The sequence below is a fragment of the Protopterus annectens genome, chromosome 8.part0 (assembly GCF_019279795.1).
Source record: "Protopterus annectens isolate FY-2018-M chromosome 8.part0, PAN1.0, whole genome shotgun sequence".
NCBI lineage: Eukaryota > Metazoa > Chordata > Ceratodontiformes > Protopteridae > Protopterus > Protopterus annectens.
Window position 1 is genome coordinate 321,260,228 of NC_056741.1, and position 17,797 is coordinate 321,278,024.

The 17,797-nt window shown below is 36.1% G+C and overlaps 1 protein-coding gene across 1 annotated transcript in view; it reads left to right on the forward strand.

Moving 5' to 3' along the window:
* The window catches only part of SLC10A6 (solute carrier family 10 member 6), a 470,481-nt gene that overhangs the window by 426,018 nt on the left and 26,666 nt on the right, over nucleotides 1-17,797 (forward strand). Inside the window, exon 5 of the mRNA XM_044079817.1 lies at nucleotides 11,581-11,738. Coding sequence (XP_043935752.1) covers nucleotides 11,581-11,738 — 158 coding nt within the window. The remainder of the gene's footprint in view (nucleotides 1-11,580; nucleotides 11,739-17,797) is intronic.

Below are 17,797 nucleotides of genomic sequence, written 5' to 3' on the forward strand. Positions count from 1 at the left end.
AGATGACAGGTTTAGCTTGGTACGGGTATTTTTTGAGTAGGAATGTTGGGGAGTGATCACTGAGGCTATCTGATAAGCAGCCTGTTATATATGACTAGGGCTTCTTACTGACTAGTATCCAGTCCAGGGTAGTGTGCTTGCTGGAGTTTTTATTTATCCTTGTTGGTGACTGGACTAGTTGGGTGAAGCCATGAAAGTGTACATGATGGGTTGGATTTTTGCCAAAACAGGATTGCCAGTCAATATTGAAATCTCCTAAGATGATAGTTTCTTGGGGGAGATGGTGGGTAGACCAGCTGAGGAGGTTTTCTAGTGGAGGGATGTTTTGGCCAGGTGGGAAGTAGCATCCAATTATGTTGATGGTTTTGTTTTGGTTTATTCTGAGGTTGGTATATATTATTTCTTCATTGCCTATTTGTGGAGCTGATGATTTTAAGATCTGGATGTTTAGATGCTGTTTAAATATTATAGCTACACCACCTCCTTTTTTGTTTAGCCCGTCTACTCTTAGTATGCCGTAACCTGTAGGGAGTATTTGCTCACTGGTAATGTGAGGTTTTAGCCAGGTTTCTGTCAGGATGACTTTATCTGGGGAGTACAAGTCTATGGTGGCATGGAGTTCATGGACTTTGTTGGATATACTTCTAATATTTAGGCTTAGTAGAAGGAAGTCACTTGGCTTTCTATTGGCTGTAATATGGGAGAAGTTGTGGTTTCTAGTCTGATTATGAGGATTGGGGTTGGAGATGGTAGGGCCAGGGTTGGGGTGGATGTCTCCACTTAGGGCTAGTTTTGATATGCATGAGATTATTAGTTTTCTCAGTTTTTGAATGTGTTTGTTTATAAGGGAAACTTTATGATTGTGCTCTGTGGGTAATAGGTATGGTGGGAGGGTTACTATGTTAAGTTGTAGGGATGCTTTACGTTTGAGTAATATAGTTGGTAGAATATGTGGGGGGTGCATAGGGATGGTTCTTGAGCTGGTTGGAGGGGAGCTGAATATGGGTGAGACATGAGTGGTGGTGTGAGTAGTAGTACAGTGGTAGTGGTTGAGTGGGGGAATGATGGAGCTTTGGTAGGATGTAAGATATGCAAGGAGAGTGCATGCAGTGAGCAAAGGAAAGGTATTCTTGTACATGTTAGTTGAGGAGGTGTGATAGTAGAGGGAATATGGAGGAGGCAGTGTTGGGTTAGCGCTGTGGTTGGCTATTGGAAAGATGGGAGGGGTTTGAGTGCAATAAAGGTTGGACCACTGGGAGCAGGAGGGAATAGGGGGCAGGGTGGGGAGCGAAGCGGGTAGAGACCCTGTTAGGTTCTTGTATGAGGGGCTGGAAACAATCACAAAGCAAAGACAAGTATGTGTTAAGAAACAATCACAATTGACCAAGGACTGCTCTGAAACTGTAAGTCATTTTTTACTTTCTCATGTGGAAAAACAGGATAACCTTGTATCAGTAGGCTACTGTGGTCATAGTTTAAATTAACAAACACACAGTATTGATCAGTTATGGATACTATTTGCTAACAGAAGGGAATAAGAGAAAGTGGAAGATTTTGTGTGTGTGTGTGTGTGTGTGTGTGTGTGTGTGTGTGTGTGTGTGTGTGTGTGTGTGTGTGTGTGTGTGTGGGGCAGGGGCTGCTTACAACCAAAGCAGAGTGCTCTCCAGGGGAAAATGAAGATTGGCTCAAACAGGTAGACACATACTCAAAGTTAACTGTAGCTGTTTGCAGACAGTTCAGACCCGGACTGCGCTTTTCTTACAAGAATGTTAAAGGTGGTACCGCAGTTGAATACTTAAGAGTGGTGTTAGGTCTAGAAAAGAAGAGTACAGAGAGGAGTAAGCACTTTTGAGATGGTAAATATATATTATAAAGGTTATAAAAAACACACTGAGCAAATAGCTACCACATGCAGGACAATGTCTTGAACCAACTATTTAGTATATGCAGATACTGAGCCAATTGGAAGAATATTAGAAAACAAAAACCCAGACAGTTACGCAGTCACAGATAAAAATATAGCGAGCAGCAATCTGTCGTGGTTCTCTAATGTGATTCTATCCACCCGTAACAGCACAAACTTATAGAAATAATTTAAAGCCATTAATGATATAACAATGTTATTTAAAACAACAAACAAAAAAACTCTTACATTTTTAAACAGCACTGAATATTTTAACCCTACCTTCTGAGTTCATTTTTTTCCAGTGAGCGACCATTTGGAGATGTGTAGGCTGTACTAGACATATATGCTCTCTCGAGCACTCTGATGCAGCCACAGTGCACCAATTAAATGTAGGATATCTCACTGGTGGTGTGGCTACAATAGTTTTTATATACAATGGTCATTAACATTCAAAAACTTGCACGCTGACTGGTCATTGTAAAATGCAGCATATACCAAAAGAAAAAAGTCCAGTCACTTTTTCCTATTAATATTTGCTACATATTTGAACAAATTTGGCAAACAGACAAAATTCCAACAAGTTAAAACAATGCTGCCATACACATCCAGTGAACCAAAATAAAGTTTATTACAACAACAGTTAAGCGCTTTCATCCTTATACTGTATTAAAAACTTGCTCAATGTAGTGTAAGGATGAAAGTGCTTAGGTGTTGTAATAAACTTTTCTTTTGGTTCACTGGACATGTATGGCAGCATCATTTTAATATGCTACAGCTTTCTAGGTCAAGAAGTATGACATTTCAAATCTGGACAGTTTAGACGTATGAGACAGACAGGGCAGATATATAAAGAAATTCACGTACATTTTACAAAAGAAAAAAACATATCTGATTTTCCTTGTATTTCTGCCCTATCTCTCTCATACCTCCGAAATGTCCAGATTTCAATTTTTTTTTAATTAAATAAATAAGGAAGCAAGAAAGATCTTCCTTTCTCCGTTACTTCCTTTCCAAAACACTGATGTATTGCATAAGCATGGAAACATAAGCCCCATACACATGTGCAGTACATCAAAAAAGCCACATGATACCAGGAAAAAGCAGAAGAACACCACATCGTCATTATACAGAGACATTATTTAAGAAAAGTAAGTAACTTTTTTCTTAAATAATTTCATTGTATAGGCCCCAGGGCCGATAGCCTAGTACCTACCTATGAACCCATGAACCTATGAACCTATGAACTACGAATGTAATGACCATTCAATTAATTTTTTGGATATTACACTGTAAATGTAAATGTAAATGTTTAAGCAATTTCATTCCACCATATACAGAACTTCATCAGAAACAACATAACAAGCACTTCCTCTTATTTAATAATCTTTAAAGGCATCAAACTTGAAAAGACATTTAAAGAGATACACCCTTAAAACCAAGACATATATGGTATCCGTCATAAAACTGGAATAACAATATTATACATAAAAACAATCCAAAAAAAATCACATAAAATACAAATAATGCACATAAAAATGATACACATAAAAAAATAAGCATACAAATGTTATTAACTTACAAACATGCAGATTTGACTTTTAAGACAGGCTTGATAGAAATTAAATCATTAATTCCTGGTGAAGCACTGGCATTTAAAAATATTTGCCAGTGAAACTCCCTGTGTTCTACCAACAATTCTCAATTACCATCCCTAATAGGGTATTCCACTTTTTCGATAATTGTAAAGGTGAACGTTCTGGGCGGCTGCAGTGGTGCAGCGGTTAGCATTGCCACCTCACAGCAAGAGGTTCTCCGGTTCAATCCTCGGCTGGGGTGCCTTTTGTGTGGAGACTGCATGTCCTCCCTGTGGTCGCATGGGTTTCCTCCGGGTGCTCCGGTTTCCTCCCACATCCCAAAGACATGCTGTAGGTGGATTGGATACTCTAAATTGACTCTAGGTGTGAGTGCATGCATGTGTGTGTGTGTGTGTGTGTGTGTGTGTGTGTGTGTGTGTGTGTGTGTGTGCCTTCTGTGGAAGGTTGGGTGCCAGGCTGGCAACTTGACACCGTAAAACTCCACTGCCAATCATGAGCGGATAGGTGATCCGCTATGGCGACCCCTAACCGGGAAAAGCCGAAAGAAGAAGAAGTAAAGGTGAACGTTCTAAACTCCTTACACAATACAGAATGTTTATATAGGGTATTACAATTGTTAGCATTACTAATAGCATAATGTGCTGATATATTCTTGTTCGCAAGGGGCCAATTGTCTTCCTGACATAAAATTCCGGACAAGAAGAACAAAAAGTAATATAAATAACCCCTTTTGTATTACAATTGTAATTTTCCCTAACTGAAATTAATTTAGAATAACCAGGAACATAACAAAGACGTCTGTCCAAAATGAATCTGCATTGTCTGCATGCACCATAATGTTTTATCCCTAAACTTCTAGTAGTGATCCCTTCCTGGCCCTTATTTCTTTCAAAAATAGCTTTAAAATTCCTACTATTTTTAAAAGCAAATTTCGGTTGTTTGCCTAACTGACTGAACAGCCCAAAGCTACCAAAAACAGTATTCCAATGGGGATTAATCAGCCTCTTCAGAGAATAAATGCCACTACTAAATTGTAGTACAAATGCCTGAGGTGGATAACCAGTATTGTTTCCCTTTGTTTTACCTACCATAATGATGGCCTGACATAAAAGGGTACCATATCTAAGATTCCTATACTCGTCACCCATTTGTTGACATCATCCAACATATTCTGTGGATATCCCCTATCACTGAACAAATTACATAACTTGATGGCTTCACCCTAAAAAACAGAATCACCAGCTACTAATCTGCTCACCCTAATCAATTGTCCTTTGAGTAAATTATTTTATGCCACAAAGGGTGTTGGCTATCAAAATGCAAATATGCATTCTAGAAAGTATCCTTTCTATAAATGTTAGATTCATATCTACCATCCTCCAAGTTCTTGTACAGTGTAATATCCAAAAAATTAATTGAATCGTCATTACATTCATAGTTCATAGGTTCATAGGTTCATAGGTAGGTACTAGGCTGTCGGCCCTGGGGCCTATACAAGCCCAGCCAAAAAGGTACCCTGGCTTTTGCCACCCAAGAAAATAATTTTCCTGTGCCACTGTCGAGCAGAGCCACAGAGGTGATCTCCAGGGTGAATTTCCTATTTCCCAACAAATCATCAAGATTTTTCTTGAAGAGTGCTAATGAGGAGCTTTGTTTGATATAGATGGGTAGTTTATTCTAGAGTAAGGGAAGTCTCTGGGACAGGAATCTATCCTAAATTCTAAAAAGTCAGTAGAGTGATTTAAAAAATTGATGAACACCTCCAATTCTTCAATACTACCCTTCCACAAAATAAAAATATCATCCAGGTACCTCAAATAAATTTCAACCATGGAAGAAAAAGGTGAATTTAAAGCCATTGTGACATCCATCAAGAATTGTGACACTCAAGGATAAATGATTCACTTAAAACCAAAGAATATATCCAAAAAAACATAAAAGTGAATCAAACAATGGGGCAGTATAAAATCTTTATTTGGATCTAAAACATAAGTGCTTTTGCAGCTGAAAACTTCTTCATCAGATGTTTAAAAACTTTGACTCACACATCATTTAAATAAACAATCACAACCCAGTTACAAAGGTCCATACCTCTCAGCCATCTCCTTTCATATAGATTTAAAGCAACCTCAACATAAAATGATACTATAGTAGTTTCAGTTTACTTAATGGCCTGTCTTTCAAAATAGGTTTTAGTGGAACCTTGTCATTAAGGCCATAGCCACCATCAGCCCCCAGCCTAATTATCCATTTAGCCTCTAAAACCTTGGTTCTATTCTCTATGTCCCCCCTCTAAAACCAATAACTAAAAACTTAAACATATGTGTATGCCCACAGTTATGTATGTGTTTTGCTAATGCATTGGTAAGACACACTCTTTTATATCATATATATGTTCCCTTATTCTACCCCTGAATTGTCTGTTTGTATTGCCTAAATAATACATTCTGCAAGAACAGACAGCTAAATAGACTACATTAGGGGTATCACAGGTAGCTTTAACACTAAATTTAAAAACTTTGTTGGAACCAGGATGTAGAAATTTCCCAGAGGAATCAATGTAGCTGCAAAATTACATTTATTGCAGGGGATATTGAAGCAATGGGAGCCCTCTCTGTTGATCTAAAATCTCATTCTTGGGGTAACAGAGCATTTGTTTCAACTGTTTCTTGTTCTTGAACAAAAAATTAGGTTGCTCCCCCACAATTTTCCTAATGGCCAGATCACTGGTTAATATGGGCCAGTGTTTCTTCACAATGTCTGTTATAACATTAATATTGTTCACAAAAAAACATGAGTATACATACTGTATCAGAAATAGGCTTAAATGAGTTATCTATACATCTTTCTACTTCCGAGAAATATGGTCTGGCTATAGTGGACCTATGAATGTTCATATCAGGTAATGGCCTTCTATATAATGTTTCTTGTAACCCCTTTTTCTTAACCTGCTTCTTAAATCATTTAACGCATCATCAAATTTCTCATCATCAGGGTTTAATCTCGACATTCTGAATCCTTGTCCTTTCACTACGTTCTTGAAAATGGGATTGGGATGCATGCTAGCTCTACATAATAAATTGTTCCTATAGTATTATTTTCTATAAATCGTAGTGCAGGTGGCATTGTCAGGTTTCTTATATATTTTAACATCAAGAAAATTACTTTCATTCCATGAAAAGTTCATGTCAAACTTTAAAAAAGTTGTACTATCATTCAAATAATTGAAAAAAAAGCAGATAAATTATATTCAGACCCATCCCATAACAGGAACAGGTCATCAACAAAACGCCTATAAAAAAACAGCATGTTCAAATCTATGGGTCCCTAAGAAAGTATCATTCTCCCATTTGGCCATCACAAGGTTTGTCTAACTGTTTGCAGTGGACGCACCAATTGCTACATCCCCTTTCTGCAGATATAAACTCTGGTGAAATAAAAATACATTGTTTTCAAGTATTGTTTCCTTAAGTAAACATAATAAGTCTATATAATTGTGTGTTAAAGTTCCTTGTTCTAATAAATAAGCCCTTAACATATCTACACCCTTCACATTAGGAATCATACTAAAAGGGAATGTACATCGAGTGTGACAAATAACCAGTTGCTAGGGTTTATGTCTGCTTCATGTAGAAACCTATACACGTCATTCAAAAACTGTTTTGTGTCTCTTAAAATATATCCATTCCTGTTACTACTGGTCCTAACATTTTTCAGTGTAAATAGATAAGGGTTCTGTACACCATCCACAACCTGAAACTATAGATCTGAATGGTGGACATAATGAATCCTTATGTACCGTTGGAAGTCCATGTATCACTGTAACAATAGGGTTATCAACCAAAAAATATTTAAATATGTCATAGTCAAAGCATCCACATAACAAACAATCATATAATATATTATATATTCTAGATAAAATTATATTTATGTAAGTCTCATGTGTCCTTTTGTATACTTTGTCATCATTTAGCAATCTATTCATAGAATTAATGTAAAAATCACGATCCATAATTACTATCGGTCCTCCTTTATCAGCGGCCTTAATAACAATAGATGAATCATTCTTAAGGTGCTGTAAAACTTCCCATTCATTACTATTTAAATTCACATATTTTTTATTATTATTATGATTCAATACAGTTTGCAGTTCAGATTCACAAAGTTTGCTAAAAGTCTCTAATATGGGATGACTAGTGAGGATAAATGAACACAGTTTTTAAAACTACTTACTGAATTTGTGTTGCCAAAAAGCAGCTTTAGAGCAATAGTTCTCACAAACATTTTTAAATCTATGACAGCTTCAGTTAGCTGGATATACAGATAAAATTGTCTGAATGTATAGAAGCACATTTATATAGAAATCTATATAGGGGACAATGTTGTTTATGTATATCGTTTGTATCAAAGTTTTTTATAACTGGGTACTTCCAACACAAGTCAGTCTACAATAGTTTATTTAGTTATAGATAAACGTTTTCAAGTTTACAATTTTCATAATAGATAATATTTCAGTAATGTAATGTTATATAATTCATATTGAGTATTCACATATTAGATTACATGTAGTTTATGTTAGTATGATGTTCACCAGTAAGGTAAAAATGGTTTGAAGTTCCTTTTTACATAAGATAAAGTTTGATACATCAGTCTAATATATTGGGAATAATGAGAACACAATACATAATAATATTTTTAAATATCAAGATGTTTTTTGTACATATTTATATATTATATTGCATCATTTTCATTTTTATTTTTGTGTATATATATGAAATAATTATGGAGAACTTCATGACATCATATCCTGTTTCAAAGGGTTTATAAGACATGTGCTGGGGAGGGCACATGTTCTTGTTTCTGAAAAGGGAGGGCACATGTTCTTGTTCTGAAAGAAGTCGTTTTTTAAATAAAGTGAAAGAAAGCACTAATTTGTACCAGCCTCCATTGTATCTTTCATCTACTAAGCTGTGTTCAATTTCCAATTTCTAGTTTGCGGCTAGTCCGTTCGTTTTGTTTTTTCTGAGCTTCAGTTAGCTTCACTTCTTGTGATGGTACAAATGTTAAACCTTTATTTAACAAGGAGCACTCACTGTGATTCAATTGTTTGAACGAAATATTCCATATCAGTGCATTAGCTGCTACATCTTCTTTATGGTGCGCGGCTCTCTTTGCTCCTGTGGTATCTTCCGTTTCACTCTCCCCTTGTTTTTAGGATGTTCTCTCAAAGACTGTAATCTTTGATTTACTTCTTTGTGGAGAGTTATAGGAAAAACCTGGAAAGCTGTATCATCCTTGAATGAATGCGATGAGTTGGTGTCAGTGTTCAGGGACGCACTGGATTCATCACCAATTTCTCTGCCTTCCTTTTGTGGTGCAATGGTGATCTCTATCATTGGTGGTGCAGTGTCTTTTTTCTTAGGTCCACTATCCCTCTTAGGTAGCGAATGAGCTTCATTAGTAACATTGTTACTAGATAGGCTCAAACAGTTCATACCAGTCCTGCTATCACTGTTGGTTTCCCCATGAATATCAGTGGTGGCAGGTGTAGTGGATGCTACAATAATGTTCAAAGTCGAAGCTGGTTAATTAATACTGAATTCTTTGCCTCTCAGAAATACAAAAACATGATCTTGCCGAAAGTCTGTTTTATCTCTTTCTAATTTATCAAATTTCAACCGGAGCAGTTTCCTTTCATATAAAGTCACTGAATCAGTTAAACCACTCAGTCTTTCATCAACCAATTCATTAGGAAACTGCTCATATAAGTTCCATTGTGCTGTTTCTATCTTGTCTGCTGTTAGTCTCTCTTAGTAGCAGAAAACTCAAATCAATAAACATATATACTTGTAATTTAATTCAAGATTCAGTTTCTGTTATTTGGATAATAACTGTGGAAATTTCTCTTCATAGGTAGGCATTTTTAGCACTCTAAGGCCACAAGGAACAATAAATTGAATGTCTTTTAAAAACATAGTAAAATCCATACCACTTGTGTCACGACTTCTCCTTTCAAAAACTATTTTCCCATCAAACAGATGGTTATTTTTACTCTTTAAATAATCCATTAACCTCCCATTCAGAGGTGTTGCATTCACAGGTGGAACATCATCCAGTTCCATGTCTAATAAGCCACCTTCAGCCATTGTTCCCAGTAGCCACAAAAAACAATTGGAATGACCAACAAGAACTGTGGCACTCAGGATAAATGATTCAATTAAAACCAATGAATATATCCAAAAAACATAAAAGTGAATCAAACAATGGGGCAGTATAATAGCTTTATTCGGATTTCAAACATAAGTGCTTTTGCAGTTGAAAACGACTTCATCAGATGTTTAAAAACTTTGATTCACACATCATTTAAATATAAAATCACAACCAAATACAAAGGTCCACACCTCTCATCCATCTTCTTTCATATAGATTTAAAGCAACATTGACATAAAATGATACTATAGTAGTTTCAGTTTACTTAATGGCCTGTATTTCAAAATAGGTTTTAGTGGAACCTTGTCATTAAGGTCCTAGCCAACATCAGCCCCCAGCCTAATTATCCATTTAGACTCTGAAACCTTAGTTCTAGTCTCTATATCTCCCCCTCTAAGACCAATAGTGACTTTCTCAATAACTAAAAACTTAAACATATATGTATGCCCACAATTATGTATGTATTTTGCTAATGCATTGGTAAGACACACTCTCTTTATATCATATACGTTCCTTTATTCTATCCCTGAACTGTCTGTTTGTCTTGCCTACATAAAACATTCCGCAAGAACAGACAGCTATACAAACTGGGGTATCACGCTGCCCCCATTGCTACACCTCTATGTTGCTTAAAATACTCACTTTCATAATAAATAAAGTTATTGATAAGGACCATCTCCATGCATTGAAATATTAAGTTAATCTCTGAATTGTCCAAATTGGTACCTGTAACCAGGTTAACAGGTTAACAAAAAACATGTTTCTTATTTAAGGAAAGAAGTGGAAAGTTCTGCATGCATAACAAAGAACAAAAGAGATAAAAATAATTACTAATTATAAAAATTAGAAAAATTAGAACTGATGTTATCATTTCATTAGTTAATTATTGTTTTGGTTCAGAAATATTTTCATTATGAATATTAAAGGACTAGAAGACTTAACTGCAAAAAAAAAAAAAACATTGTTTAGGTCCGTAGATGATGTCAGTGCATTAGTTAGATGTGTGTTCATTTGAATGTATATGTATGTGTGTGTGTTTGCCTGTAAATGGATGCAGCTGGAACAGCAGCACCACAGCCATATGTTCGTGTAATGACTGATAGGCAAAGAGAATGTGTTCTCGATTATCTGGTTCCTGAAAGTAACCAGGCCTTTTCTTATGTGTGATTCACAATGAAGCACAGATCAGCTATATGTACTTTAGGATACACCAGCTTATGTGTGGATAAATGTTAAAATTGTGAAACTATAATAGAACAAAATTTAAGTCAGAGCCCAAAAAGAAGCATCACTTTTTATATTCATAGATTCATATGAGTATACTAGGCTAACAACAATGAGGGCCTTTATAAGGCTACCTATGCAACCTAAACATATTCTATGAGTTATTGAACCTTTGAGGTTATTTTAAGGGATGTAGGGCATGATTTAACAGCTGCCTCTGTCATTATTGCAGCTCATCAAAGTTGTGTTCTTGGCCTTATAGAGTGCATCTAGGACATGCTCCCTATTGATACTGGGTTATATTTAATTGTATTTCATGGGGGGATGCTGGGTTGAGTGGGGGGTAAAAGACGTAATCAGCCCTCTAAGTTGTCTATTCAGTTTGATGAGAGAGTTTTTATCTTTTTGTGTGATACACTTCTTAATTTTACCTGTAATTTTTTTTCTCTTTTTTGTACTACCTGTTTAATTAAGGATTGTACCACTGTGTTTTGGTTTTTGAGTTTGCTTTGAGCTTACTTCTTTAATTTACTTAATTCACTAACAGCTCATCTATAGTGTATGACTGAAAAATTTATTGTATAAATATTTTAAAACAGTGTTGCAGAAGTTATCTGATGAAAACAATTTTAATATGTGTCACAGATGCAGAACAGTTGCTTTGGAAACTGGAGCACAAAACGTACAGCTTTGTACAACCATACTGCAAGTGTCATTCTCTCCCGAACAGCTTGTTCTAATGTTTACTTTTCCGATGATTTATGGATCTTTCCAACTTATTTACGGGCTACTTATGGTAGCAGGTAAGCATAACTTCAGGTAGTTAAATTACTTATTACTTGCTTGCTTGAAAAACTAAATACAGCAACTAAGTTTATGTATAGTAGAAGAACCTAGTCAGAATTCTTGTGTCTGAAAAACACATTCATTTAGTGTTTACATGTGCATGTGTATACAACCCCCCCCCAAATAAAAGACTACATGAAGCAGCCATGTTAAGCAACCAAGTAACACCTTGCCACACTCTGCCTGTTCTAGGAGGAGAGCATCAATTCTGCCCATGGAGTAACACAATGCCTGCATTACTGTCCTGAACCATTTCTAATATGGACATGTGAACAGCTGTAGCCTCTAAAGGACTATTACAGATATTTAGAAAAAGGCCATGGCCCTGTATTCGGCAATATATTCTTTGATGATCTACCAAAAAATAGTCTTTTATAAAAAGTTTTTTTTTCTTATTAAGAATTGAATATAATGAAGCAGTGGTGCAATAAATCCATATACTAATAATATTTAGACCATACTAACCAGCCTTAATGGGAATGATGAGGTGCTGAAAACTCCTTCCATCTCTATTAGTGTGAAGTGATTTCACCAGAGGCAAGCAATAAGAAAAAAAGATGGTGATGTTTTCCCTAAAATCAGACATATACAGCTCATGAAGACATAAGCTCTTCTGCCGCACAGCCTTTAGGCTACTAAGAAGACCAATTTAAGAATGGTGTTCCATTATCAACCCACAGCAAGCAATATGTCACTACTGTGGTCCTATATAAAAATTAAGTCAGGATATCCACTGTATAACAAAGTGATACTATGCATACGGTGCTACATACAGCTGCAATGTGCCAAACAAGCTGTTATGGCAGTGCTGATATATGAACCACTTGCAGCATCTGCACATTGCTGAATTAGGGACAGGCAGGCAATCATAAGCAAAGGGAAACCCTGCAGTCTTAGAAAATCAGTAAGATGAAGAAAACGTTGAAATGCTGTGCAGCAGGGCTGTAACTAGTGTTGGACAAAGAGAATGGCTTCCCCGGGTGCCATCTGATAAGGGGTGCAATGGGTAGGTGCTAATGGTGATGGGCTGCACTACCAGCTTCATATATGAAAGACTATACTGCCACTTATCCTCTTTTTCCATATAGCTTTAATAACTGTATATGGTAACTCATGAGTGCTGACTACTGCTCAGTAACCATAGAATAAAAATGTGCATTAGCATTTTTTTTAAGTTAGAACCAGTGCCATCTTCTGCCAGTATTCTATGTGTGTACACTCACTGACATAAGTGCCCTATCAAGCTTGTCCATAGTAGTTGGTCATTCCACTCTATCCCTTGTACTCCCCACTAATGCTAGTTATATTCCAACCCCTTAACAAAATAGGTAGCTCACCATTATATAGCTGTGTCATACAGGTTTCAGCAGCATATAGTATTTCCCTTTGATTCAGCCTTTATATTCCCCACTATCCATGCCCATTTTCATCTCCTTTTTAACTACTTATGCCTAAAAAGGCAAAATGTCCTCCCTCTTTCTCTGAACCAAGTGTTCCTATGTCTCAACAAAGATTTTATTCTCTCCATAATTTATATGAAGGGTTCTCTTTCTTTCTTGAATACCTCCACATCTGTGTTATCTAAAAAAATAACAAAATTCTGTAAAACAGTTTTATATGTATCTGTTTTTACCTTCTGAATGACATTCCCTTACATGTAACAACTATTCCTTCTTATTTTTCAACTTAAACATTAACCACCACAATGAAATATCGCTGTATAAAGGTAACAAAGAGTTACATTCTAGATTCTGCCCATCCTTGCCTTTCCATAATTTGGTAACATCTTTACCAAAAATGCCCCATATAGTACAGTGGTCTGTGAAGTCAGTTATAGTTGTCCCCCATCTAATTACAGCAAGTTGTTAGAAAGGACATTAGATTATAATCTGTTTTTGTTATTGGCTGACCACATCTATAAACGGATTTACTTTATAACATCCATATTTCAGAATGTCAAAAGTCACATAGTCAAGCCCATATTATTGGCATTCTGAAATATTGAAAACTACAAAAGACTCAAAAACTGTGTTCTTGTAGGGGGCAAGCCCCTCTGCACCCTCTCACCCCCCTTGGAATTATATACACCAACTCCAAGATCACACTACAGTGGGTAAAAGAATAAATTCCCTGATTACTGCACCACAGTCTCGCTACAAACACTTCAACATTTTGGAACATCAATCATAAAGTCTTGATGATATGCAGTTTGACATTCTGAAATGTCGATATTGTGAACCAGAACCCTATAAACATATATCCTATCCTTTCCTGTGTACAATTTACCAATTTTTTTATTAGAGTCAAACAAAACTGAATGCCCATCATTTCTTGTTAGCATTCTTCTGACACTACAGGTAAAATTTCCCTTTATTATAATAAGAATATCTACTACTACCATTTGCCTACAAGCCTTTGAATGGCAACTTCTTGAACCCAGAAAACTTCCGGTAAGACTGATCAACAGCTGTTTTGTGCGAGATCATGTACACTGGCAATTGTGGCATTACCCCCTATCCACACTGTGATGTGATCTTAGATTTAAAATATATAATTTGCATGAAGTGTGGGAGGCACACATGGGTGGTGCAGGGAGGGCTTGCCAGTTTTTGATTGGTTGCTGATCAACGAATCTTCAAACAGAAGTTTCAACAAATTGTTGGACTTCTACAAATATATATTTTTGCGGTTAAAATTAATAATTTGCATCTGTCCTAGTATCATGAGATAGCATATAAAATTTTTTGTGTAGAAATGTTTGCAATTTCCTTTAAGTCTTCTTGACAACCATATCTCTCAACCTTTTAGCACAAAAAAATCTGGACAAAGCCAAAAACAATGGGGGGATATAAAGCCCCCAAAACAGGGACAAATTTTAAATATTGCTCATAAACTTAGACAGTTGCTAGAATAAAAGGTCTTGTGTTACCATGCATTTTCTGAATGATATGAAGTCTGAAACTCAAATGCCTGCCATTATTTACCAAATTCAGTCCCGACTGATTTGCCACACAAATTCAGAAAACCACAACTCTTATGAGGAACAGACCAAACATGTGAGGTAAAAATCTGGGCATTCTGTGAAAATCTGGATAGTTGAGAGATAAAATGCTTCCAACTTTGTTTATTTTGCTTTTGCTTTGGTTTCCTCTTGTGTACTTGCTCACCTATGGCAACAGTACCGTTATCTTCCTCAACACCTACAACTTCTGTACTTTCTTTCGCTTATGTTTCTAAGCCTATATAAGTATTATTAAGCAGTAAGGACAAAAGCAGATTTTCATCCTCTTCTCTCATATCAACACATTCTATATTCTGTTGAAAAAATATACTTTTGTCAGTCATTACAGCGTTAGAGAAATCTATGCCCTGGGAAGCAGTCCCCCCACACTGGCTCCCCTCTCAAACCAAAGTTGAGGAACAAACTAGAATAAATCTGTACCATAATGCACTGCAAGTAATGAGATGTTGGACAATTTAATGTGAGATAATGAAGTGTTAATAATGTTTATGCCGCACTCCCATGTTGGCTGTAATAAAGTTAACTGGGAACTAAAACTTACACTGAATCATGGCATTTTTGAGATAATCCTTACAAGAAGTAGTCTATATTTTGTAGAACTACCTAACATTCAGAACTGGGATCTTCCTGATAAATGGAAACTGAAAAATGTCTTCAGTTACAAAATCACACCACACCACACCATGTCAAGTGAACTGAAAACTCTGCAAATTAACTGCTGTCACCAAAAATCATTATATTACCTTACAGATTCCTCATTTTAAAAACTTTAAAAACATTTGTTCATTAAAATACAGAATTTGTTCTGCTATGATAGTTCAACCCACTAAAGTCATGTCATACTTTAAAACCATTTTGCTGGCCTGCCTGGAGACAGAGATTCATACAGTTTCCTATTGCAATGAAAGTAGATAATGAATCAGAAGAAATCCAGGTAAACATACTTTTGTATATTATGGGCCAAGGGCAAGGCCAGTGTTACATATGAGTCAAAAATCAGCAAACTCAATGAATATTTTGTGTCAAACATAAATATAGTACATGAGAGAAAAGGTTTTCACAGATGTGTACAAAGCAAAGGATAAGTGTGTGTGGAAGACTTTGTGAAATAATTAAATAAACTATCATGAAAATTGTGACCGGCCTGGCTGATGTACAAGTTAGACAAAGCTTACAGCCTGAAATTAATTTAACTTTAGAAAAGACAATACAGGACAGCCAGACAGGATGAATTGATAAAACAGCTGAAGGCTAATTTAAACATGCCAAATGTGTGAGAAGTAAATTGCAATGTTAATGGAATGATGTGTGTGAAGTAAATTAGGAAGTTCTATAAAAGGTATAATGTGAATCAGACTAAGCCCAAGAAACAGAGACTGAGAAAGAGAATAAAACAGGCAATGCACAAGGTGTGACTGTTGTCATAGTGAGGCAGAGCTGTGTGCTGCATGTGGCAGGTGTAAGAGACTGTGCCATTTTGTTGATGCTTGTAAAGTCAAGCAAGTTATAAAGAATGCTACTGAAAATGTTAATGAATCTAAAAATAATATACAGAAAGTCTTTTTCTTGGTTTAAATGCACTAGCTGGTAGTCAAGTAAAAATTCCAATTCATATTACAGGTGCAAGCTTTAAAACAGATACAGTGGGTTATGTTATTGTGATTTCACATGCTACATATTGGGGTTTCCCAAAGTGTCCTCAGTTGTCTGAGGAAGAGTCTGAAATTCATAGCCCTGCAGGTAAAGTGCACTGGTATTCTTAGCCATGTTGGATTTTTTTGGGTTTAGGTACTGGCTGGTCCATAGATAAATAATCTGTTCAACATATCTGTGACATGCAAACAGGGCTTGGTATCAAGGGTAGGCAAGTAATGTATAGATAAGCTTGGTGAAGTTGTCCTGCTTGATTGAACCAGTAAAAATCAAATTAAAACCAAATGCTGCTCCATATACCTTAGTGCCAGTAATAAAAATGTTTGAGTGAGAATCTGTGTTGACTTGAAAAGGCACGGTGATGCTCTTGTGCATTAAAGATTTATACTACCCACACTAGAAGACATAGCACCCATGCTAGTTAATGGAAAAGTGTTCTCTACATTAGATGCTTCCACTGATTTCTGACAAATTCCATTAGATAAAGAAAGTAAAAAAGCTTACAATTTTCACTACCAGTGTGAGAAGATTCTGTTTCTAAAGGCTGCCATTTGGTATAACCAATGCACCTGAGATTTTCCTAATGTAAAATGATTGCTCTACTCAAGGGTCAGAATGTTGTTGTTATTATTGCTATGGATGACATCCTACTGATTAGCCCAGTTAAGCAAACATGATTGGAGGTTAGAGGCAATGTTACAATCAAAGGAGAAATGTTGCTTTAATTGGCCATCATAGATGCATCAAACCATACTCAAGCAAAGTTTGAGTAATACCTGAGATGCACAATCCATTCTGTGTGACTGAACTGAGACAAGTTCTAGGCATGATTAACTATTCTGGTAAGTTTGTACCGGACCTCTCCACAACTCATCAACCTTTAACATACTGTTAAAGAAAAAGGTATGATAGTCTTGGCATGCTTGGGCCAAACATTCACAAAAATAAAAGAAATGTTTTCAACAGCACCAATTCTAGCATACTATGAGGTCAATAAATAGACAATTGTGAGTGCAGAAGCTAGTAGCCTTGGCCTTGGATCTGTGTACTGGAACAAGATGAAAAAGTGTTGTGTCCCATTACCTGTTATGCCAGAATTTTAACAGATGTTGAACATACATATTCTCCTAAAAAGTATGTCTTGCAAAATGTGGGCATGTCAAAACTTCTCCAGATACATATTTAGGGCTTTAAAATTTCCAGCTCTTGACTGATCATAAACCATGAGTGCCTTTAATCAAGTCATATGATCTTGACAAGACATCACCTAGATACCGGAAACTGTTAACACAACTAAGAAGGTCCAATGCCAAAGTAGTACATGTGTGATGTAAACAATAC